Consider the following 26,259-nt stretch of genomic DNA (forward strand, 5'->3'; position numbering starts at 1 on the left):
TCACAGAGATGTAGAGTCGAGTCCGGGGAATATAGGGAATATAATAACCTATGGTGACGGGGGCGGCGGTGAGGGGTGAGCACTGAGTAGTGTATGGAACTGATGAATCGCTACGTCGTACACCTGCAACTCCTATAACACTGAATGTTAACTATACCGCAATTAAAAGCAAAAACGTCACAGTCCTTAGATCATGCGACTGTTGATCTCCGGGTTTTGAGTTCGAGCCCCACCTTCGTATACCCAATACTCTCTACAGAGATTACTTAAAAATAAAATCTTTAAAAAAAAAAAAAAAGCCAAGAGCAAGAATCCTATCACCAGTGAAGTCCCAAGTCAATTCTAGAACTGAAGCAGCTAGCAGAGGCGGAAAGCCAGGGAGCGGTGTTGGGAGGGCCTCACTGCGCTACGAGGCAGGAGGGAGGAGGGACGGTGGCGAAGGATGGAAAGTGAGTCAGTAGGGACAGAGCTGGAGGAACCGAGTCGCGGCGATGACAGCCAGGGGGCTCACGCCTTCGCTGCTGCTGCAGCTGCTGGTGGTCGCGGGCGCTGCGGGCGCCCGCTGGCGCGGGGAGGGAACCACACGGCACCTCCAGAGCATTATCCTGGGCCGGTGCGCGGAGTATGACGCCCTGGTGAATCCCGACCCGCGGTGAGCAGGACCCCGGAAGCGGGAAAGTGTAGAGAGGAGGAGGAGGCTGTTCGGAGGGGCAGATGGAGTCTAAAGGGTAGGGGTCTCTCCACCCGAGAGGTATGCGCGGGGTGGGGCGAGGGAGGTGGGATTCTAAAGGTCCGGGTAGCCAAGAGCAGAGCGTGGTACGTCTAAGGATAAGGAGAGAAAGAGAGAGAATGAGAATGTGTGTGTGTGTGTGTGTGTGTGTGTGTGTGTGTGTGTGTGTGTGCGCGCGCGCGCGCGCATGCTTAGCCAGCTTGGTCAGACCCGGGATGGCGGACCTGGAAATTGGTGAATACAGAGACTTGGGGAATTAGAGCTTCAGATTCTCTGAAACCTACAGGACTTCATGAGTTTGAGTCACTCTTGCCAGCACAGTGCTTCTTATTTCTTTCTTCTAACTTTTTTTTTGATTCTATGCATTCATTTGACAGGGATCACAAGTAGGCAGAGAGGCAGGCCGAGAGAGAGGAGGAAGCAGGCTCCCCGCTGAGCAGAGAGCCCGATGCGGGCGCTGGGATCATGACCTGAGCAGAGGCTTTAACCCACTGAGCCACCCAGGCACCCCCGTTCTTCTAACTTTTGTTCCTTCTTTGGACCTACTTTTTCGGTTTTCATAATTTTTTTTCTTGTGCAAGTTTTGTTGTTGTTGTTTCATTTCAGACAAATAAAAAGAGCAGAGAATAATATAAGGAACAGCCATATTACCCAGTCCCCACACAAGAAACAGTTAAAAATGCCTTGGGAAATGTTTTTGGAAAGCTAGGATGGACTTGAAGAGTGTGGCTGTCACCAGAGGGCGTCCTGTCTGCTTTAGTGTTACTGAAAGCAAAGGGTGAGGGCGGGAGGTGTGTCCGCCAGTAGATCAGCCCAAATCTTCTGGCTTGAGCGGACAGTTTCTGTTACTTACCGCAAGTAAGGAAGAGAGGGGAGGTACTTCTCAAAGCACTATCTCCTCTAACATAAACTTCGGGGCTATTTTAGGCTGCCAGCCAGCAACATCTGGGTGAGTTAACTCCCTACAAAGAGGAAGCTGGTCAGAAGAACTTAGTAAAACCTTTGTAATCTTTTGAGCAAGGCATTGAAGGGGTTTGCATACGAAGGCGGAGCTCCGTAATTTCCCAAGAACATCTGCCGCATTCTTAAGTGACTTGGGGGTTTCCCAGAAATGGGGCAGTTTACAGGATTTGCGAACCTGACAAATGAACATGCTGGAGGAACAAAACAGTGTATTCCTTTTAACTTCTCACTGTGGTCCCTGGTAACCTTATCCCTAACTAACTCACTGGTCACTGGCCTGACCAATGTGCCCCCCGCCCCAGTGGACCTTTGAAGAGGAAAATTACCCAGAGTAGGCCCAGGCCAGGGGGGTCCCAGAAGATGGAAAGTTACTGACAAGAAGTTAAAGAAAACCAGAAGCCCTACTGGGATCAGGAGATAACCAGCTGCTTCTGCTCCTGTAAACCGGCTTCCTGCCCCAGGCTCCCTGCAACTACTGTTCCCACCCAAAGCAGCTCCTATGCCCCCAGTTTAAACCCACCTACCAGCAGTCAGCATAGCCCTTGACCCTGACTGCCTGCAGACCCCTATAAAAGCCCTATAACCCACTGCCTGGGGCCCAGAACTTGGAACATGAGCGCAGCTGGGTACTCGGGCATAAAATAAATACGAGTTCTCCTACTTCTCCCAGGGTCACTTGGTCTCTCGCAGGTCTGATGATTTTTCTGCAACACCTTAAGTCTCAATGGAGAGGCCTCTGGTGTCGGGAGCCTGAATGGTTTGTTGGGATTGTCATCCTCCAGCAAAGTGCCTTTTGTGTTCATCTCCGGGAGATCCTGCCAAGACTCTGTTCCTTAGCGCTGAAAAATATGTGCCACAGTGTCTGAGAGCCATTTCCACCATTGGATTCCCAGATCTATCACCTAGGTTTTTCTTCTCTTCTGACTGGGCGTTAATGCACAAGACAGGACAGTTAGCAGTCTTTATTCTGCCCAGTTCTGAGAGTTAATAAATGGCAAAACTGCTCAGAAAACTGTTGGAGTATTTAGAAATGGCAGTACTTCATGACACCTCATAATGTGTTTTTTTTTTTTTCTTTTTTTCTTTTTTAAATGTGTTGTGCTGCACAGGGGCAGGAACTGCACAGCTATCTGGGAAGCCTTCAAAGTGGTGCTGGTTAAGGATCCCTGTTCCGTCCTTCCCTCAGACTACGATCGTTTTATTGACCTCTCCAGACATTCCATTCCCAGAGACAAGGTAAAAACATTCCTCTCCGTCCCTATAGAGATAGACGGTGCCAGGGGTCTGTGACCCTGCAGGCCCCTCTTTTAAATTTAACTAATTTAAAAAGTCAAGTAGCAAACTCCCCTGAATTTTCTGGTGGGAAGGCATCTTTGTCTTCAGTGGCAATCCTGGGTCTCTTTCCTGTCTGGGCGGAAGGAACTTTCCTAAGGCAACAGTTTCTGTGGGGAATCACTACAGAAGGATCTTGCCACACCTTTCCCCTGGGGCTCTGCCCCTAGCCAATTTTGAATAACTTGTGTCCCAACTGGCCCCAAAGGTCTGAACTTCCAAGTGGCTCAGAGGACCCTTACCCTCAGTATTTTCCCTGAAGACCAATCCCTCTTTATTTTAAGGGACCGTAAAGTTCTAGCTGTTCAGTAGCAGTTTCTTTAAGAAAACCATGTCTGTATTCTGAGTTCTAATAAAATGAAAGTAAATGAGAAAATCTACATAAAATGCTCACTTAGAACAATACCTTGAGTTTAAAAAAAGTCAGATAGCTTTGTTTCTCAATGACATAATTTTCATTTTCATTGTAAAATCAGGTAACATTGATGTTTACCAATGAAAAAATCTTAACATTGTTTTTTTTTAATTTGCAAATGGAGATGGAAGGTTCAGAGACAATAGATTGAAAAAGAATAATTTTTAAGAATATGTTGCATTTTGAGGGGCACCTGGGTGGCTCAGTGGGTGGAGCCTCTGCCTTTAGCTTAGGTCATGATCTCACGGTTTTGGGATCGAGCCCCACATCTGGCTCTCTGCTCACTGGGGAGCCTGCTTCTCCCTCTCTCTCTGCCTGCCTCTCTGCCTACTTGTGCTCTCTGTCTGTCAAATAAATAAAATCTTTAAAAAAAAAAAAAAAGAATATGTTGCATTTTGAACCTTGCTGCCTCCCTGCCAGTAAAAAGAGGAACCTTAAATGTTCTCTTTCATAGATTTTAGTGCTAGTTGATGAACTCAGTAAATAGTTATTGAGCTCCTTCCATGTGTTGGACCTTGTGCTAAGGCTGGAGGACTCCTGCAGTGGGGAACAAAACAACCCCTGCCCTCTGGGAAGTTTCCAGTCTAGGGATAGTCCAGTTGGACTGCTGAGGGTCTGATGAGATCATGAAAGGGCTATTGTTATTTCTGTTAGTGTTATCTGAAAACACTGAGCATTATAGTGGAGATCATAAAATACAATATAAAAGTAACATATTTCTGAGGCACTTTACACTCTCTGTGTGACATAACCTCCTGAACACAGCTGTGGAAGAAGAGAAAGGGCTCATGCTCTCCATTTTCCAGAGGTGGAAACTGAGGCAGAGGGCTCTGACATGCCTTGCCCAAGATCAGACAGACCGACAAGATCTTTTTAAATCCAGAGGTTAAAGATACATATATATATACTACAGGGAAAGTACTTTTTTTAATGTGTGCAGGATACCCTTGGAATGATGGAGGAGAGATCATAGCTCTCTCTGAACGGGCAAACAAAGACAAAGAAAAAGTTTGCTTGTTGTCAGAGAAGTCAAGAGTTGAATAAGAAATGAACTGCCTGGGGATGCCTGGGGATTCCTGGGTGGCTCAGTTGGTTAAGCCTCTGCCTTCCACTCAGGTCATGATCCCAGGGTTCTAGGATCCAGTCCCGCATCAGGCTCCTTGCTTGGCAGGGAACCTACTTCTCTCTCTGCCTCTGCCTGCCACTCTACCTGATTGTACTCTCTCTCTGACAAATAAATAAAATCTTTCTTAAAAAAAAGAAAGAAATGGACTGCCTGGCTGAAAAAAATCTGCTTTGATTTTTCATGTTAATTTTGTGTTTGTTTTTCCTTAGTCCCTGTTCTGGGAAAACAACCACCTCCTGGTCACTAGTTACTCAGAGAATGGCCTTCGCTTTTTGCCTTTGTGCAGTGTTCTATACGGGAGGATTGGAGATTTTCTGAGCTGGTGTCGACAGGAAAATGCCTCCGGTAAGACTTCCTGGACAAATCACAAGGAGAGTAAGAGCTTCTGGTTAAGTTGATACTGTGCATTTGCCATTTGTTCTAAATGCTTTCCTATGCATTTGTCTCATTTGATTCCCCCTAAATCATCTGATGTAGGTGGTCATAATAATAATTAATAATAACACACTTACTTTTGCCGGCTACTCTGTAAGCATATATTGACATTTACTAACTAATTTAATCTCTGCAGCAGCCCCAGCAGCAGATAAGTCCTCTCCTAATCCCTGTTGTGATAAATAAGGAAACTGAGGCACAGCAAGATTAAGAAAGTTGCTGAGGAGTGAATCGCTAGAAAGCAGCAGGGTCAGACTGTCTGATTCCAGGGCACATGCTTCCTGCCCTGCCCTGCCCTGCCCAACCTGGCCTCAGGATTCTCATTTTCCAGAAGGGGAAACTGAAGTTTGAGATGATTAAGTCACTTGAAGGAGTTGGGCCAGCAGTTAATCCTCTTCTGATGGATTGTGAAGCTTGTGCACTTAAATGCCACTCCAGGTACCAGAGATGTTTTAAGATTAAAATCACAGGGAAAGTCACAAGGGCTGGCCTGGTGGTGAGGAAAAACTCTCCTAATGCATCCAGATCCTTCTGAGACCTGGAGATAGAGCAGTCCCCATCCTCAGTGGGCTTATAGCTTTGTGAGGGTCATTTCTTTCGTGCTGTGCTCTGATGCAGGAAAGGCCAGATCCTAAGCAGTATTGGAGACACCCACCTAGACCAGTCTGGGAAACTTCCCACCAGCTGTTGATTCTCAATGATTCTTGAAGGGTGAACAGGAAAGGAGGTGGAAGGAGGTGTTCCCTTCATGAAAATTGGTGATTCTTCCTGCCTAGGGGCTGGAATCACTTTAAAAGTTAGCCTAAGTTCATTTCTGTGTATTCTCCATTCATTCCTTTATCCAACTATGAGTCATAGAGTACCTGTTCTCTGCCTCTATGCACTGTAAACACAACAGAGAATAAAACAGGAAAATAATACCCCATCCTTACATTATAGATGGGGAGGTAAGACAAGACACAGGCAAGTCAAGTAGTGTGCCATAAGATTACATGGGCGACAGAGAGAAACGAAACAGGAAAGAGAGTAGAAAGTAGAAAGGGGGAGGAAGAGGGAGGAGGACAGTGTTGCAGGTTCACATTCATGTCCAGAGAAAGCCTTGCTGTGAAGCTATTTGAGCAAAGATCTGAAGGAGTTGAGGAAGAGCATTTCCTGAGAGAGGGAACAGCCAGTGCAAAGAAGTAACGTCTAGTATATTTAAGGAACAGCAGTAAGTAATAGGCTGTGAGGGTAGAAGAATAAAGGAGGGCCAGATGGCATGGGGCTTTCACTGGGAGGGAGAAAGAAAATTGCAGGGTTTAGGTCAATGGATGTGGCCATTCATCCGATACACAGTGACCAGGAAGTCCGATTATCTTGCAGGAGAGATAGGTGGAGTGGGAGAAAAAGAATGTGAAGGAAGGGAGAGTATGGTATAATCACAGATATTCGGTGGTTGTCCCCAGTGCCTGGCACACGGCTCCTAAAACCCTGGGAGTAATAAGATTGTCTTGTGTGTGATAGTGACATGAGTAGTGGTTGGGGGCCCCTGTTTGGCTTCACATGGGGGCTGGTCACCGGAAAGACCAAGGAAACCAGATTAGAGCCTGTGAGGTTTAACCCCATCCCTGTCCTCCAGGAAGGAAAGATTCGATTGATGTATTTGAGAGAGGGCGCAAGCAGGGGGAGTGGCAGAGGGGGAGGGAGAAGCAGGCTCCCCTCTGAGCAGAGAGCCCAGTGCGGGGCTCCATCTCAGGACCCTGAGATCATGACCTGAGCCGAAGGCAGATGCTTAACCCACGGAGCCCACCCAGGTGCCCCATCGTTAGAATTTTTTTAATGTAATACATTTTAATACTTTGTACGTTTAAATGTCATAACATTTCTGTTTTCTGGCTAAAGACTATCACTTTCTTGGTGTATTTTTGCTGTGTTTACTTCCAAGACCAGGGCTATCTATAGAAGGCACTTCACCCAGCAGAGCAAAGGTTTTGTTTTATTTTGTTTTTTAATCACTTCACTGGAACCTCAGTAAAGAAATAGCCGAGCTGACATGATGATGCTGGGTGGTCGGCAGCCTCACTCATTAGCCAACTGCTTGGGTCTTTGCCTTCCTCACATTTGTGTGAAGCAAAATGACACCTGTCTTCTCAACACAGCTTGGGTTCTTTGTGGGTCGGGTAGGCAGAACTGTGAACATCAAACTTGTGAACACCGGCTAAATAGAGATTTCGTGGAGTCAGCAAATGTTTTAAATTAATTCTTCTCTGATGCAATGTTTGAAATGAAACACTGTCTGTCTGTTTTCCCCTTAGGGCTCGATTACCAGTCCTGCCCTACATCAGAAGATTGTGAGAACAACGCTGTGGATTCTTTCTGGAAAAGAGCCTCTATGCAGGTGAGCTTGGGAAGGTTGACTGGGAGGCTGAGCGCATGTGGGACATGTGAACACGGAACGGAGGGGTTCAGAGACAGAACCATTGGGCCGTGATTTAACGTCTCTGAGGCTGTCTTGCTGTTCACATTCACCACATTCCGATTCACGCCTTCTACTCCATAAAGGAGTGAGGACTTAAGGAGCCTAAATACTTAGTGCAGTCAACATATTCAGTGAGCGTTCGTATAGATGAGGATATTAAATAGTCACTATTATTACTATTGTGATGTGGCCGCTTTTAGTTTTGGAAGCAATATGATTTTGATTGCTATGTAAAGCAATCAGGGGTGGCACCTGTTTCATGTGAGACGCTGGGACACCTGAGATCCAGATATGGGGGTCAGAAATGTCCCCAAGGCTGCTATTCATGATAGAGGACGTGTTAGGAGGTGGTGGGTGACAGGCGAGGAGAAGATAACTGGAGACACAGAAATGGCCCCTTACCGAAGGTCTATTCGTCAGGGAATACTGTCACCAGAGATGATGACAATCTAGTAAATGTTAGTTCTGTTGACTGGGAGGCCAGTGGACTTCAGGGTCCTGCCATCCACCACCACCAACTCCCTGTCAGGGCTGGCCATGTCCCTTTTTGTCCCATGCTGGATCTTCGGGTACCCACAGGGTCCCTTGTTGATCAGAGTGAGATGACTTTGGTTAAATCCTCCTCCGTGCTGCGGTGGAGCCAGGTAGAGGGCCAGCTCCAGGCAAAAGTCACTGTTCATTCCTGAGCTCCCCTGCTGCTCCAGTGGGAGCACCCCATTTATGCTCACTACCCATAGGCTCCATTTCCGGTGGAGACTCCACTCCCTGAGTGCTGGGCTGCCAGAGCCCCTCATGGAGGTTATGGGGGCATCATTTAGCAGCAACTTAGGGGCAGTGTCAGCATTCTCGTAAAGGAACTAAGAATCATGCTCACATCGTATGAGCCCTTAGACTGTGCTGGATCATCTGTGCACAAGGAGAGGTAGTTCAGTGATGAGGAAAGGGTTTGAACTGTAGCAGAGAAGTATTCAATACATGTTAATAATTACTATTTTGTTTTATTTTTATTTACTTTTTTAAAGATTTTAAACATTTGTTTATTTTAGAGAGAGAGAGCATGCATACAAGTGGGGGGAGGGCCAGAGGGAGAGAATTTCAAGCAGACTCTGTACTGAGCACCGGAGCCTGGCACAGAGCTTGATCCCATGACCTTGAGATCATGACCTGAGCTGAAGCCAAGTTGGAGGGTTAACTTACTGAGCTACTGAGGTATCCCAATAATTATTATTTTAAATGATTTAATCTTTACAACAATCCTGTGAGATCAGGGACCCTTATGACCCCTGTTTTACAGATAGGAAAAATGAGGCACAAAGAGATCAAGAAACTTAGGCAGACTTATTTTTGTATTTTCTTCCTGTTCAACTTATTACATAGACTTATTCTAGAGCTAATAAGTGGAGGAGCCAGGGAACAAATTTTTCAACCACTATATCATACAACTTCATTATATCTGCATGCATTTTTTATTACATTTTTTTCTTACCAATGTGATAGCTGCTCAGGATAAAAAAGTGACAAATAATAGAAAATACAGATAAGAAAATTAATCACATATATGCCTACTACTACCTGAAGGCAATCCCTTCAGAAGCATGGTCATCAGACCTTGGCATTTGTGGATTTGACCATGACCATTAGCACTGACTGCTTGGAAGCACCCTGCGACATGCATGACACGAAGTGTGTTGTTGGTTTGCTGCCGCTGGTATTGGGCATCACTAGGTCCAGCCAGGGCTTATCTCAGTGCCACTTGCCTTCCCAGCCCCCCACCTCACTCCAATATAAACCTCTTATGAGGGATATTAAATGTTCTGGTAGTATTTTGAAGTGAAGATTTCTAAACTTTTTCTGGACCCATCTCTTCCTTGGGAAACTTGGGGGGTTGACTAATATTCCCAGACTTTTTCTTATTTATTTTTAGCACAGTAGAGCTCATGCTGCTTCTTCCTAATATTGCATTTTGCTTTATAAATCCATATTTCCTCTATGTTTGCAAATCTTTAGCAGTTTTATTAATGGCTGGCTAATATTTCAGACACTTAAGTACGATGAGTTACTTACTTGCTATTTCTTTTTTCTTCACTATTTTAGATGGCTTGCAAACAAGGCTGCAGTATACGCCTTTGTGCACAGTGCTTGTGATGGTCCTTAGAACTGCTTGCGAAATATGTCTGCCTCATCTCCTGCAAACATGGTTTGCTTTCCCCTGCCTGTTGATGTTACTTGCCTGTGACTTCTTATGACTTGCCAATGAGATGTGAGAGGGAGTGACTGTGATTTCTGGGTAGAAGTGTCTCAAAACTGGTCAGTGATTTGCCACTGTCAACTTCTACCTTCTCTGACAATCAATGACTTTGTAGATACGGACTCTTCATCAGCTTGAGGACATATGGAACAAAACCCCAGTGGACTTGTGATAAAGATGTAGTGTGAGCATGAAATAAATCTTTGTCGCTTTTACTTTGTTTGAGATTTTATTTTATTTTATTTTTTTGACAGAGAGAGACAGAGAGAGGGCACACAAGCTGGGGGAGTGGGAGAGGGAGAAGCAGTCTTCCTGCTGACCAGGGAGCCCAAGGCGGGGCTCGATTCCAGGACCCTGGGATCACAACCTGAGCCAAAGGCAGATGCTTAACTGACTGGGCCACTCAGGAGCCCCAAGTCTTTGTTGTTTAAAGCCACTGTGATTTTGAGGTTGTTTGGCAGCATACCTTAGTCTATTCCAGCTGATACAGTCCTGGAAACTGATTATTTCACATGGTTTTCCAAGAGTAGATTCTGCCATGGTATTACAGAGTCTATGAGTTTTTGACATTTCAAAGCAATTTGCTTTCCAAGAGATGCCAGTTTCATCCCTACCAGCTGTATGAGATGTCAAATTTAGTACATCCTTGCTCACATGAGGAAGGTCAATTTTTTAAAATTTCTCATTTCATTGCTGAAAAAAAGTAACATGTTAATTTAATCAAAATGCTTGTTTCTTCTTACAGTATGCAAGGGAGAGTTCTGGAGTGATCTCTGTCATGCTGAATGGTTCAGAGCCATCAGGAGCCTATCCTGTTAAAGGGTAAGAACACCAACATAAACAAATACAGCAAAGAACGCCAGGATGTGTGTTTAGTCTTTTCTAGTGGAAGCTTGAGAAAATCATCTTAATCATCAGCATAATGCTTGCTTCTGTAAATTCAGGTAAAGCAAAGACAGTTGAATGAACTGGAGGTCAGAGCCACATCTATACATCTCTGCCATTAATAGCTGATGAATGCATGAATGAAATAAATAACCTAAAAATAAAGTCCAAAAATACTCCCATAGAACACTCTGGAGGCTTTCCAACAAAAGTAATGTGCAAATAACTAAAATTAAAATGGGAAAGATATCCTCTTGCTTTAGGACTTTAAGAAATGTTGGGGTGGGGGTGCCTGGATGGCTCAGTGGATTAAGCCTTTGCCTTCCACTTGGGTCATGATCTCAGAGTCCTGGGATCAAGCCCCTCATTGGGTTCTCTGCTCAGCAGGGGCCTGCTTTCCCTCTCCCCCTCTGCCTGCCTCTCTGCTTACTTGTGATCTCTCTCTCTATATCAAATAAATAAATAAAATCTTAAAAAAAAAAAAAAAGAAAAAACAAATGTTGGGGTGCCTGGGTGGCTCAATCAGTTAAGCTTCCAACTCTTGATTTTGGCTCAGGTCACCATCTCAGGTGACCTCCACACTCAGCGTAGAATCTGCTTGGGATTCTTTCTCCCCCTCTTTCTTTGCCTCTCCCCCTGCTCACATGCCCGTGTTCTCACTCGCTTGCTCTCTTTCTCTCTAAATAAATAAAAATCTTTTTTAAAAATTGTCTTTCTTGGGGTACCTGGTTGGCTCAGTCGGTTAAGCACCTGCCTTGGGCTCAGGTCATGATCTCAGGATCCTGGGATGGAGTCCCGCATTGGGCTCTCTGCTCAGTGGAGAATCTGCTTCTCCCTCTGTGCTCTCCCCGCCACCCCAAATAAATAAATAAAATCTTACCAAAAAGATTGTCTTTCCTGTTTCTCAGGTTTTTTGCAGATTTTGAAATTCCCTACTTGCAGAAGGATAAAATCACACGAATTGAGATCTGGGTTATGCATGAAATCGGAAAACCAAAAGTGTAAGTCAGCGTGTTACCAATGATGGTAATTGTGCAAACATGCTTCTCTTGAATATGCTATACTCGAGCCCATTTTACACTTTCATTTTTGGGGAAATTACAGCGTTTTCTGTTTCTGATGTCATGGGTAAAGAAAGACAAAGTCTTGACTTTTTGGAAATGCCACTAACCAGTCCTGAGCCCAGAGAGGATCTACCTCCTTTATTCAGTTACTGTTCTCAGCCAGGAAAAGGGTGTTCCTTTCTGAGCTTCCTGGGAAGCACTGGGTAGGAGAGTTCCTGATGCGTTTGTATGAGTCAAAGCCAGTTTCTTCTCCTGGTTGTTAGAAAGCCCCCACCAGGAGTTCTCAGAATTGACCCAAGGACTCTGTAATGAAGCGTTTATTCTCAGAGAACAATCATTTCCACAACTGGGTCTCAGATAACTGAGCAAGGAAACTGTTAAGATCCATATTTTCTGGAAAATCCCTGGATAAATGCAAGCCTGACCTCGTTCTTCTCATCAGCGAGGAGAATTGCTGGAAAAAACGGAGGGTAAGAAATGTAAACCCAGATGATTTCAGAGACAAGCCAAGGACGCCCAGCCTGGTCCAAGTGCAGCCATGTCAAGCCTCTGAGGCCTGCTGGGGCCTTGCTCTTCAGAGCATCGATGAAAAGTATTGCCAACCCCAGTGAGTATGTATGGGGAGAATCTTAGCAACTTCCCCATTTTAGGCTCCCTGAACCCTCTAAGACTCACTGCATCATGAGCGATTTTTTTTTTCCTGTTTCTTAAACAAGAGATTAAATTTGCAAATTACTTACTATGTAGTATTACCACAATCTGCATTTCTTTTCCTGGAAGACAAATTATACTTACGTTGCATAAAAAACAGTGTATAGTATTTTTATTTCTATGGGAAGTTCATCTTTGTCTAGAAATTATGCTTGCTTGTTGTTTTAATGTGTCTATGAGAGACAGCTTGCCCTTTGAACCTATCTTTAGTGAGATAAGGAAATTGCAATTCAGCATTATCTTGGACCAACATTTCTGCTACAGGCGAGATGATAAAAGGGCCCAGAGCTCGTGGTTGTATGTTTGTGCTGCAGAGTTGGAGTTATGGGTCATGAGCTAAGGAAATGAGGGTCCTGCACTGCTCAGATTTTAGGGAAAAACAAAACGTATAGACAAAGAGCTAAAAACAATATGGCTTGATGTAGGAAAGGCGATATTAAGGTTCAAAGCCGACGGCCAAGAAAGAATTCTTGAGACATCTTCGGTGCAAAACTGTGATTTTATTAAAGCGTGGGGACAGGACTGGTGGGCGAAAAGAGCAGCATCTGGGTCAAGCGGAGTGACCCATTCTATACCTACAAGTTGGGAGGGTGAGGTCAGGGAGGTTTCAAAAGAATTTTCATATGCTAAAGAGAACCTACCAGATACCTGAGGCCTGCCTTTGTCAAGTTAAGGTGGTTTTTAAGCAAGACATTAACATTAAGATAGTTGGGAGTTTCCTGGCAGAAAGTCACACTTGTCTGGGGAGTGGCGGGGTGTAGGGGGAGGTTTGGGCTAGGATTTCCTTTTGTCCTTAGCAAAGTATTAACTTGGAGACATTTGAGCCTCTTAGAGGAAAGTCATTCTGCCCGTTTCGAGGATCTGTCAGTGGGCGGTAAGGAAATGCAATCAAGTTTCTTCTGCCTTTGTTTCCCACATCCTGGCTGATACCCGATAGTGGTTGGCTTTGTTTTAACTGCTGTTATTTTAAAATATGTATATAGTAAAATAACCCACTGACCTCTATATCAAGGTGTCCTGAAACCACCACATTATTGCTTCCTAAAAAATTCTCAGTAATGAGCTGAGAATTAGCTCAGGAGAAGAACTTCATCCAGGAGAAGAACTTCATCCAGGAGAACTTCATCCCATTTTTTAGCTAGATTCTAAAACTTGAGGTCACTCAACCCCTTGTCCTCATCATTCCTGTAATACCTAGAATTCCACTTCTTTTGTGAAAACTTCTTCCAGTCACTCATTTCCACTCTGTATACTCCATCTCCATTAGTGTTAACAGTGGGGAGGCTGTTTCCCTTTTCATTCTGGGTAAACTGAGGCAGGCCTTGCTGGAGATATGAATGCCATGCCTGCTTCTCATAGCTGGCGCTATTGCATCCGTGCTGTTTGCCCCTGCTGAATTATGGCCACAGGAGAGCAAGACTCCCGGTGGATGAGTGTGTGGGGAAATGAACACTCACATGGTGTTGGTGTGCCCAGCAGAGGGTGCTGTTTGGCACTGCCTATGGCTGGAAAAGAAACAATAGGCCCAATTAATGTAACCTTGTGTATCAACTATACTTCCTTAACAACAACAACAAAGTAACAGTGGGTCCCAAATACAGTCATTTCTCCCCACAGTAGCAAACCAAGTTTCAGCCTCTCCCAGAAATGTGACCTTTCAAAGGTCAGTTTGAAATTTCCTGACCAGTAGTAATTGTAAAGGCCTTTTTAGCCAGAGCGGCCCCACCTCGGTTGAACAGCCATTTTGTTATTTATGCCGTAAAACTTAAACTGACCCTGCCCCACCCAGGGGAACTTACTTAAAAGCAAGTTGGGGAAACCAGTCCCAGGTAACAAAGCCCAAACACAAGGGTGGGTCAGGTCAGGTGGAAATAACAGCCCAAATGCAGGGATGAGTCGGGTCAGGTGGAGACATCCAATCAGTACAGCGCGCCTACTGTCTCCCTAGCTACCAAGCAGTGTGGGCCCTGCCAATTCTGACCAAGGTCATAGGCTAGTTCAAATAGCTACTATGGGGTGAATTGTAGTTCAATTGGTCACCCGTGTGTGACCTAGCATGACTGTGCAGCCTTCTCTGTGTGTTACAATCTCATTGGCCACCTGTGTGTGGCCAGGCCCAACCTTTGCTCTATCAAAGTTAGTCTGTGAGGCAGGGAGGGGTCGCCCTGCCTGTAAGGGGCGGCCCAGACCCATCTGTTTGACGGTCGGTTTGGTTCTTGATGCTTGGCGCGAAATAAAGCTTTGCTTGACCTTCACTTTGGATCAGTCTTGCTCCTTTGACCATGGACCCATTATTGGGGGATTCAACAGTAATGACACTAAATCTGCCCCTCTCCCTTCCCAGCAAAGAGAAGATGACCTGGCCTGGAATAATCCTTTCTTTTCTTTCGCTAGTAACTTCCCTGTCTCACGCTCCTGAGGATACAAAGCCTTCCATGTTCAAGGACTTCTCAGAGCACCTGCCTGTTTACTAGAAGGATGCTGCTCTATGCCTGAAACACTGAATCGTTGCATAAAGCCAATTAGATTTTCAGATTTACTTGGTTACATTTTTTTGCTTTAAGACCACCAAGAAGCCTTAAATCGAATTCAAAACCTTAGTACCAGAAAAAGTACTTCCAGGAATTCATGCTAAGGAAGCAAAGAATTAGGATGTGCTTGAGAATGAAGCTTCAACAAAGTTAGTTTTAGTCATCAAAATATAGGAATTAACCTTGATCGTCAACAAGGAGAACTGGTTTTATGAATCATGTTCTGATTATGTAAGAGAGACCATGCAGGAATTTAAAAATAACAGCAGAGAGGTCTGTGTGTGGCACACTTATCCATCCATACACACACAGACGAAGGCCAAAGCAGAATACGAAATGCACTGGACACCAGAAGCCTATTGTATATATATTTTTAAATTTTATTTATTTATCTGATAGACAGAGATCTCAAGTAGCAGAGAGGTAGGCACAGAGAGAGAGGAAGAAGCAGGCTCCCTGCCGAGCAGAGAGCCCAATGCGGGGACTCAATCCCAGGACCCTGGGATCACAACCTGAGCGGAAGGCATTGAGCCACCCAGGTACCCCCTATTATATTTTAAAAGTCTCCGGGAATTAATGTATTTCAGACTTTTAGAAGGATATACACCAAATGTTAGCAGCCTTTAGTCCTAATCATAAGCGACTGGGATGATTTCTTTTTCTTTGTGTTTGTTTGCATTCTTTTGATAATTTTTGATTTGTATGTTCTTGTTTTCATGAAAGCCTAACCTAACACACACTGTTTGGTGAACAAGTGGGCAGCACTGTGCTGGCCTGGGGCGTGTCACTGAGGAGTGTTGACGGCTGGGGTGGTGATGTGCTCTGGGGCACAATGCGCATGCGCCAGTGCGGGCTCTCCCAATGCGTTGGACTGCTGGACCCGCATGCTTTGGTCCCCAGTGCACCGCCTTCTGGGGGTGCCGCGGGTTTCCCGGAAGCGGCAGTTTTGGAGGTGCTTCTCTGTATTCCCTTAGAGAAGAGAATAACCCGGGAAGAATCTGGTCATAGAAAATTTTAATTCACCCTGAAACAGCTTCCTTTCCCCGGCTTTAATTTTATTTATATGTTCTTATATTTTAGGGAATCCTGTGGAGAAGGCACTGTGAAAATCCTGGAAGAGAGACTGAAGAAAATGGGTTTTCAGTACAGCTGTATAAATGATCACTTGTAGGTGGTATATCGTAATCAGTGTGCAATTTCAAAGGTGAAGCAGTGAATTTGGAGGGCACAGGGTTGTTGAATGTGTTCTGCTGGGATCAGCTCTGTGCCTTCTGGGCTGTCACTGGGTGTGAGGTTGCTTTGAAGGATGCTCTTTTCTTTCTACTATAGAATCCTTCCTTTTTTAAAGCACCAGATGTAACTTTATTTTTTTAAAGTCTTTATTCAAATGCTAGTTAGTTAACATACAGTGAAAAATTAGTTTGAAGTCAACAATATAGAGATTCCACATGTCAATATAATACCCAGTGCTCATCACAAGAAAGCACCAGATTTTCATAAACTTGTCTTAAGAGGCAGTTCTTTGCTAACACAGCTCAAAGATGGAGAAAATTGTGCCTAAAAATTCCACATTTAGGACCAGTTTGCTTTGGCTCAGGAACTCCCTGGAGGAGGCTGTCTTTGTAAGTCATCAGGCCAAGTGTGGTGACCCAAGCCAGAGCCCAAAGTGTCCTTCCCTGCTCAAGGCTGTCTCGGAGACTCAGACTGCTTTCACGTGCTGTGGGGTTGTCCCCACCTGTGCTCTCTTTGGGGCTCTTCCCTTACAAGTCTGGCTCAGCTGTCCTTATTCCCACTTCTGGAGTTCAGCTGGGATTTTGTCTTGCTCCTGGGAGCACAGAGGAGATACATGAAAGACTTACCATGGGAGAGGGACCAAGATTAATGCACCAAACTCCAACCCAGATGTAACTAACAGCCACTTGCCCCACAAAATTCAGGGGACACGGTCCTCTGTCCTGTGGCCGTCAGGAGTTGATTTTGGCCTGGTCTTCTCTTTTCTGAGCCTCTTTTGCCTCCTGGTTGGTTACTGTGAGCTCTGCATTGAGCCAGACTCTATAAAACTCAATGACTTTGGGGGGGGGCAGGGGGACAGAAAACAGCAGCAACAAACTATTCTAAGAACAAATACTTGCATAGTATAGACTTTACTGGAGAGTAGACAAGTTCTGTAAATCGAACAATGCATTTCCTGTTTTTATTCCAGCCACCTGGCCAAGAGAGAACCCCTGTTGGCTTGCCTCCTTAGTGCCCCATGTGCCACGGCTATCCAGCTCCTCTATTTAAAAAAAAAAAAAAAAAAAAAAAAGATTATTTATTTATTTATTTATTTGTCAGAGAGAGAGAGAGAGAGAGCGAGCATGCACATGAGCAGGGGGAGGGAGCAGCTGAGCAAGGAGCCCGATGTGGGACTCTGTCCTAGGACTCTGGGATCATGACCTGAACCGAAGGCAGATGCATAACCGACTGAGCCACCCAGGAACCCCTATCCCCTCTCTCACTTCTGCTTCCCTGCCTTCTCGGGACGCTGCAACTTCTCCCTCTAACCATGCAGCTTTTTTGCTGGACCTGGGCACTAGCCATCACCTGTGTCCCTCAAGTCCAACTTTCTGGCCAAAGACCTCATCGAGAGGATTTTCCAAGCGAAACTGTCCATGCTTACGGAAGTGGTTCCATGCTTGGGCTCTGGCGTGTGCCTACAAGGTTCAAGTTCAGCTCCGCCACTGCTACTGTGTGTACTTGGGCAAATTACTTTGATTAGCTTTCTCAGCTATAAACTGGAGATGGTAATACCTGCTCCCTCTGGTTGTTGAGAGGATTCAGTGACATGGTCTGTGTAAAATCCATAATCAGATTTCTTTGTACAAAATAAGTGCTCAGTAAATTCTAGCTAGTATTGTTTAAAAGAAACAGTTTGTGTGGGGGCACCTGGATGGCTCAGTTGGTTAAATGACTGTCTTCAGCTGGGGTCATACTGGGATGGAGCCCTGCATCCATCTTCTTGCTCGAAGGAGAGCCTGCTTCTCCCTCTGCCTGCTGCTCCCCCTGCTTCTGCTCTCTCTCTCAAATAAATACAATCTTTTTTTTTTTTTAAAGATTTTATTTATTAATTTGACAGAGAGAAATCACAAGTAGACGGAGAGGCAGCCAGAGAGAGAGAGAGAGGGAAGCAGGCTCTCCGCTGAGCAGAGAGCCCGATGCGGGACTCGATCCCAGGACTCTGAGATCATGACCTGAGCCGAAGGCAGTGGCTTAACCCACTGAGCCACCCAGGCGCCCTCAAATAAATACAATCTTAAAAAAAAAAAAAAAGTATGTGTGTTCTTTAAGGTCAGAGACTTTGTGTCCCCAGTGCTTTGCCTGCACACCATAAATGTTTGATGAGTGAAAATCACTTAAATAATCCCTTAAATATTCTTTCTTTTCATACCATAGACCAGTGAAGCTCTTAAAGTGTGTGGACCACAGCACCCATCCTGATTGTTTCTTGAATTCGTAAGTAGATGTCTGACCCAACCACCTTGCTTCTCCAAGATAACCAGGACTTAACCATTGACACATTGATGAACTACAATATAATTTAACATCATATAATTTAACACCCATCCCTAAAATGACCTGGCTGCCGAGTAAGGTTTGTGTTCTTGCTCTTCTCCATCTCTCTGAGCTGCTAGGTAGGTGTGGGTTTGGAGAATATATGCCCAGGCAAGGTGACATCCGTCCACGTGGGCAGAGGAGATCCTGCCGTGCTGCAGCGGCTGGCACATGGTGGGTGCTCCCTGATGGCCGTAGGATCCATTCTTCATCTATAAGGGCAAGAGTATTAATCAGGGCCTCATGCCGGGCACTGTGCTGTGTGCGATACATAGAATATTTTGTTAATTTTTATAACTAGTCCATTAGACAGAGACAGACACAGAGAGAGAAAGAAAGAATATGCAGTCACCTACTGGAACCATCAGCCTGGTCGTTGTCCACCTGGATTACTGAGTAGACCGGAATGAATCTCCTTGCTTCCACTCTGTCCCATCCGTCATGACTTCTTTGCAACCCAGCTGCTAGAGTTAGCCTTTTATTTTAACTGTTCATTAGGGAAAGTTCCAAACATACTCTTGGACTGTAGTTCTTCAACCTCTTAGTCATGTGGCTTGTCTGCTCATGACTCTGTGGCTCTGCAGTGGCTCCCACATCCCTCAGAGCCAGAGCCAAACAGCCTGCTCTGGCCCGTTTTTCTCTCTGTCTTCTGTTCTGCTCCTTTCCCCTTTCTGCGCCTCAGCTTCAGTAGCTTCCTGAACATGCCAGGCACATTCCTGCCCCTGGGCCTTTGCCTGCACTGTTCATTCTTCTGGCAGTCCTTCCCCTAGCTGTCCGTGTGGTTAACTCTCTCAGCTACTGTATTAGCTCCCATTTGACCTCTGTGAAGTTATGTTGACCTCAGTATTTGAAATTACAGCCTACACCACCGACTGCTCTGTGAAACCCCTCATGCTGTTCTGTTTTTCTTTTTTTTTCTTTTTAAGATTTTTAAATTAAATTAAATGTATTTATTTGACAGAGAGAGAGAGATCACAAGTAGGCAGAGAGTCGTGGGAAGCAGGCTCCCTGCTGAGCAGAGAGCCTGATGAGATGCGGGGCTCCATCCCAGGATCCTGGGATCATGACCTGAGCCAAAGGCAGAGAGAGGCTTAACCCACCAAGCCACCCAGGTGCCCCCTATTTTTCTTTATATACTGTTTTTCATCTTCCAGCTTATTTGCTCATTAAGTTTATTCTTTACTGCTTGTCTCCCACATGTTAGAACATAAGTCCCAGAAGGACAGGGACTTTCACCTGTTCAGTGATGCATGTGTCCCAGGAGATTAGCAGGTAGCTTACAAGTGGGTAGGTGCTTAGAATGAAGGAATGAATAAATGAATGAGTGAATGACAAATGATTGGTTTCTACTCTGAGGAGGCATGGATTTGAGACAAAAAATGTCTTAATTTGGCCAGGCAGTTGAAAGGAATGACAAATGTCCTACAAGAGTTGAAGATGTGTCTGGTGTGTGCAGATTTTGATTGCAAGAAACAGAAACCAATGGCTCACTTAGGTGGAGAAAGGGCAGAATAAGATTGCTGGGCGGACTTAATAGGATAAGCAGTCCAGTGAACTGAGGACTTCAAAAGGCCCGGAGAGGCAGATATCCGTAGTGTTACAGCATAACTTATGTCTGTCTGTGTTTTTACTCCTTGCTGTCTTAAGCCAACTGTCAACTTTATATAGATACAGATCATGCAAAATTTCTTTTATTTTTTAAGAATTTTAAAAAATGATTTTATTTATTTATTTGCTAGAGAGAGGCACAGTGAGAGAGGGAACACAAGCAGGGGGAGTGGGAAAGGGAGAAGCAGGCTTCCGGCTGAGCAGGGAGCCCAGTGTGGGGCTTGATCCCAGGACCTTGGGATCATGACCTGAGCCAAAGGTCATGACTGAGCTACCCAGGGCCTCCAAAATTTCTTTTTGTGAAACCATGGCACTGTACATGACCATTCCTGAAACAGGCAGGTGGTTCCACCCTGGCCTCCTGTGCCTCAGTTTACCTCCTCTACTACAGGAGGTGTAAGGTGAATGAGGTGGCTCTCCTTACTGGTCCTCAGAACTTTCTAGGTGGGGACTTTGGACATGAGCGCATCATCTTGTTTCTTTCCAACCACATTCCTGAAAGGAGGGCAAGTCAGTCCCCATCAGGGATGCTGAAGGGGTTAACGATCTCTTAAAGTTACTCGGGACTGGCTAGAGCCAGAAACAGAACCCAAGTTTGCATGTCAAGTTCTTGTTTCCCCCACAAAAACACTTCACCTCAGAATGTCACTATGGTTCACACCACAGCAGAGAGGAAGGGATTTAAAGTACCTGATTTGCTCTTTGGGCATTCTTCCAGCAATTGTTGAAAAGATTGATGTATGACACTTCTTTCCCCATTCCACTGAATGTGAAGAAGAAAACTGCCTTTCACTCTTTGCCAGGTTTTCTTCCACTTTCATTGCCCTGGAAGGAATTTTACCGATGATACCTTCTTTAAACAATTTAGCTAAGAATATTGATGGATGATTTGCAGGAGAGATCCCCAAGTGGCAAATATGGAGAATAATTTCATCTTTCTAGTAACAGTGAGATACAAATTTAATAAGGTACAATTTTCGCTTCAACCTCTTGGACTAGGCTTAGCCAAAAACAGTGAAAAAATATTTTAAAGGTCTTACTCAATGCTTGATGCCATTGTAAGTTTGTAAATTGCTTTGGGAGAACAATTTGACAATATATATCAGGAATTATAAAGATATTCACAATTTTGGGCTTAAGTCAGACCTTAGGGTACTTCCAGTACCCTCTTCTAAAGAATGTGGCCACAACCTGTATGCTCAAAGATGTTCACCAAAGCATTCTTTATAATACTGAATCCAAGGTGTAAGCATTGGGAGCTGGACCTAAATATCCAATGAGAAGTGAATGGTTGTATCAAGGGATTACATTTACTGGGTGGAATATAATGTAGATATTATATGTAGATTGTATCTCCATAAAACTAGGCAGGGGCAACAGTGGTAGGATAATCATACAGCAATTGGAAAAACTCTTATTAACAATTCAAGTGAAAAAACATGTAGAAAACAAACTTGAAGGCTTATAGGCTCTAGTTTGGGCCAAAAATTCAGTACAATTGATAATCTTCTGGATTGGTGAAGATATGAGAAAACAGATGTAATTATGTTTTTGAAATAAGGACTCACTTTGTCAGTCAGGGTCAAGGAGAAACATCAAATCTCTCATCTTGGCCCAAATTCTCTGTCTAAAGTGAGTTATCTCTCCTCCTCCAACACACCCCGGGACACGGAAGTGGGAATTCCAAGTTCAACTTGGCTAGGAATAATGGAGTTAAGGACTTTTAATCTGCAGAAGTTTAGAATGGAACAATCAGCTGTTTGTGTAAATCCAACTCACGTTATTAATAGTTCTGTGGTAAGTTTAGGAATGACTTGCATTTTTTGGTATTTAATTTATTTGCAACATTTTACAGAATTTAGCATATAAAAATAGCTGTGTGATTCCAAGTATATATATGTAACCATTAAATAACTGATTTCAGACTTGGGATTTTTAGCTGAAAGTTATAAGATATTTTACTAAGTTTTTAGCCAAAAATGGAGAGTTTAAGAGAACTGAAATTAAACTTAATACTCTTATTAGATTTTCTAGAATCAAGTATTTGAGGAAGTTCTGCTCATTTAAAGTCATTTGAAGAGGCACCCACCTGGTTCAGTCTGTAGAACATGAGATTATTGATATCAGGTTCTGGAGTTCAAGCCCCATGTTGGGTACAGAGATTACTTTTTTAAAAAGTTACCAGAGGTCCCTATTCTTTCTCTTTGAGATAAGCTTTAGCCCCAATATGAGACTTGAACTCACAGCCCTAGATATCCAGAATTGCATGCTCTACCAACTGGGCCAGCCAGGCAGATTCTTAAATAGAAAAATATGATTCAAAATTAATAGAGAAATCTATGGGGAAATAAGGTTTTTGAATTTATAAGTTTAATAGCTGGAATTAAATTTTTAAGCCAATGTAATTGCAAATAGTGGTTTTATCTTTGCATGAAAGCTGCCCTCAAGCATAACCTCACGAAGTCAGAAAAGTTTAAGTTAAAATGTGACATGTAAAGGCACATGAACCCAGTCATGGAAAGCAAAGGAAAACAAAACTGTGTTTCTATTTGTGCATGATAATGAACATCAGTGATGAAATAGATCTAAGGACATGAACTCCAAATTGCTATCAGCAGTTACTTTTAGGAAAGGAAATGAGAACTTCAGTTGGGATGGACACCCTCAGTATAACTGTGTCTTGTTCTGTAATATTTTATTTTTCTAAAAGAAAAAACACAGGCTCACTTGGTTAAGTGTCCAACTCTTGATTTCGGCTCAGGTCATGATCTGAGTGTTGTAAGGTGGAGCCCTTGCTGGGCTCTGTGCTCAGTAGGGGGTGTGCTTCTCTCCTTCTTCCCTCTCCTGCACCTCCCTGCTCTCTCTCTCTCCAAAATAAATAAATACATCTTTTTAAAACATATATATATCACAAGTAGACAGAGAGGCAGGCAGAGAGAGGAGGAAGCAGGCTCCCTGTTGAGCAGAGAGCCCGATGCGGGGCTCCATCCCAGGACTCTGAGATCATGACCTGAGACGAAGGCAGAGGTTTTAACCCACTGAGACACCCAGGCGCCTCTTAAAAATATTTTTTAAAAGGAATAAGCATACTTATACCTTTGTATTTGTTAATTATTTTAGGGCAAAAGAAAAAAATTTTTAGTAAATCCAAGTCTGCAATGTTAACTGAATCAGAAGTGCAATTGTAGAAAATGTCCAGCAGGAGGAGCCCTAGTACAAAGGTGTAGACTGCTTAAGATTATTTTATTTTACTTCTTTCCTTTAAGATTTTATTTATTTAATTAAAAGAGAGGGACAACATGGAGGTGGGGAGGAGCAGGAAGAGAAGCAGACTCCCCGCTGAGCAGGGAGCCCAACATGGGGCTCCATTCCAGGACCAGAAGACCATGGCTTGAGCCAAAGGCAGCTGCTTAATGGGCTTTGTTTTTATTAAAAAATTGGGGGGGGGGTGTAGTTTGGTGTATAATGTCATTCAGCAGGCTTATATAGGCTTCCACTGTGCTCACCACAAGTGTAGCTACCATCTGTTACAAGATAAGTCTGTTACAGTATCATTGACCATATTCCCTATGCTGTGCCTTTTTTTTTTCTTTCTTGTGGTTTATTCAGGCTGTTACTGGAAACCTGTATCTTCACCCCTTGCATCCATTTTTCACATCCTCCCTCCTATCTGGCAACCATCAGTTTGTCTCTGTATTTACAGGTCTGATTCTACTTCTTGTTTTATTCATTTGTTTTTTTCTTTTAGATTTCGCATATGAGTGAATCATATGGTATTCGTCTTTCTCGGTCTGACTTATTTCACTTAGGATAATACCTTCTAAGTCCATCTGTGTTGTTGCAAATGATTTAAAAAAACAAACCGCATCCCTTTTATGGCTATGTAATATTCTTCTGCGTGTGTGTGTGTGTGTGTGTGTGTGTACACCACATCCTCCATATCCATTTATCTATGGATGGACGTTTAGGTTGCTTCTGTATCTTGGCTGTTGTAAATAATGCTGCAATAAACATTAGCAAAAAAGGGGTGATCAGCACTCAAATGGAGTCTAAAACCATGGAATAAATTTCCAAGCCAACATTAGATTGTTTCATGATTTTCTTAAAAAATGTATCTTTTTTTTTTAATTCAGTAATTTTTTAAAAATTCAGTAATTTCCATTTTAAAAAATTCAGTCAGTGGTCAGACTGTATTTGCTTTGGGTTGGAGTCCATTGGCCAGGTCCTCTCTTGGTGTCTTAATGGCAAGACGGATTTTTCCACACTAGTTAAACTCCAGTGATACAATGTCCATCAGTAAGGAGGTTGGCTACCTTTATGGTATGTCCATACAGTAAGACTTCATCCATGAGAAAGAATGAAGTAACTAAAATGTGTAATACAGATATATGTCCAAAATCTGAAGTTAGGTGAAAAAAGGTGCAGATTCCATTTGTGTTAGATAAAAGGGTACGTGAAGGTCTGTGTAGGTGTCTGCACAAGTAAGCATAAGTCATACTCCTCGGAAGCCAGCTCAGCCCGTCAACACTGATTCTCTGTGGAAAGCAAGAATGGGGAATCAGTCTGTGGGGCACCTAGGTGGCTCAGTTGGTTAAGCGTCTGCCTTCGACTCAGGTCATGATCCTAGGTCCTAGGATGGAGCCCCAGTTGGGTTCCCGGCTCAGCCGGGAGTCTCCTTCTCCCTCTCCTCCTCCACCAACTCATGCTCGCTCGTTCTCTCTCTCTCTCCCCCCAGCCCCGAAAAAATAAATAAAATCTTAAAAAAAAAAATGGGGAGTCTAAGGCACTTTTACTTTTCACTTTATACTTTATGTCCTATTTCATTTTTTCTGCACTGTGCATGTATGTATATTTTTGAAAGTAGGAGCCACACACCAATACTGAAATTTTCTTTATTTCCCTTTTGATTTGCAGGGCAGCTGCATCTAGAGAAATCCCACCTCTCTGGGCAGAACATGGTGCCAGTCATATTGTTCCCTTCCTAGTGGCTCTGGCTTCAGCTGTTAACATGTAACCAGAAACTCTGCTGTGTGGCCCTAACTCTACCCCAGCCCTGAATCCTGCCCTTTGCACATTCTTTCTTCTTGTTCTGTGCATACCAGGTGATTCCATTGTCTGATGAAGCTTCCTGCTGGGAAAACAATGTCATGAGAGGGCTTTTCAATGATACACATGCTCAGGATTTCAGACAGGAAATTCTTCTAGTCCTATTGAACAGGTTAAAACTGCTGCATTAGAATTAAAGCAAGTTATTAGCTTCTTACTTCATAATGGTGCAAAGCATTGAGATCCAGACTGATGCTCTATAAAAAATATTTTTAGGAAATTCTAATAGAACTAAATTTGTGTATTTTTCTATGTTTTCTTTTATCCTCAATGGGGCACACTGCATGCTTATTGATAGTTTAAGATATATACTTAAGATAGTATAAGATATATATACAAGTATATACATATATATTTGGCATGCAAAGATTTATGTTTAAAGATGTTCATTTAGGAGTGCCTTGGTGGGTTGGTCAGTTAAGTGTCTGACTTTGGCTCAAATCATGATCTCAGGGTCCTGCTCAATGGGGAGTCTGCTTTTCCCTCTTCCTTTCCCTCTGCCTCTCTCCTTTTTCTGTCAAATAGATTTAATTTTTTTAAAAAATTGTTCATTTAATGGTTAAATATAATGGTAGGGGAGAAACTCACAATGTCCAATAATAAGGAACTGTCTTCATATGGCTTGGTATATCTGTAGGATGGAATATCATTCAGCTGGGAAAAGTCAAGTTTACTAACCCAAATGTCCTTTGCCCAGTGAATGGAAGAACTAACTGTGGTACATCTATACAATACTCAGCAAAACTCTGTATATTTAGCAAAAGAAAGTAACCAGCTATTGGTATACGCAGCAACATGAGTAACACTGAGATGCACTCTGCTAATGAAAGAATTCAGACCCATAGGTGACATACCAATATTATTCAACTTACATGACATTCTGGAAAAGGCAAAGCTATAGGAATGGAGAATAGATCAGTGGTTGCCATGGATTAGGACTGGGGGGAGTGGTAGCTACAATGGGGCAATGTGAGGGAGTTTTGGGGGAGTGAGAAACTGTGTCGGTATCTTGATTGTGGTGGGGACCTGAATGTATACATTCGCCAACACTCAGAA

The 26,259-nt window shown here is 43.7% G+C and overlaps 1 protein-coding gene across 2 annotated transcripts; it reads left to right on the forward strand.

Moving 5' to 3' along the window:
- Positions 1–367: 367 nt before the first annotated feature.
- Positions 368–26,259, forward strand: BST1 (bone marrow stromal cell antigen 1). Of its 2 annotated transcripts, XM_032333892.1 has the most exons (9): positions 370–652; positions 2,803–2,929; positions 4,776–4,911; positions 7,296–7,378; positions 10,453–10,529; positions 11,501–11,593; positions 15,979–16,065; positions 18,331–18,390; positions 25,012–26,259. In XM_032333892.1, the coding sequence occupies exons 1-9, from the start codon at positions 492–494 to the stop codon at positions 25,109–25,111; spliced, it is 924 nt and encodes a 307-aa protein (XP_032189783.1). In that variant the 5' UTR covers positions 370–491; the 3' UTR covers positions 25,112–26,259. The 2 variants fall into 2 exon arrangements, with proteins under 2 accessions (XP_032189784.1, XP_032189783.1); XM_032333893.1 differs by lacking the exon at positions 11,501–11,593 and having other exon boundaries at positions 368–652.

Source organism: Mustela erminea, chromosome 2 (genome assembly GCF_009829155.1).
Source record: "Mustela erminea isolate mMusErm1 chromosome 2, mMusErm1.Pri, whole genome shotgun sequence".
Lineage (NCBI taxonomy): Eukaryota > Metazoa > Chordata > Mammalia > Carnivora > Mustelidae > Mustela > Mustela erminea.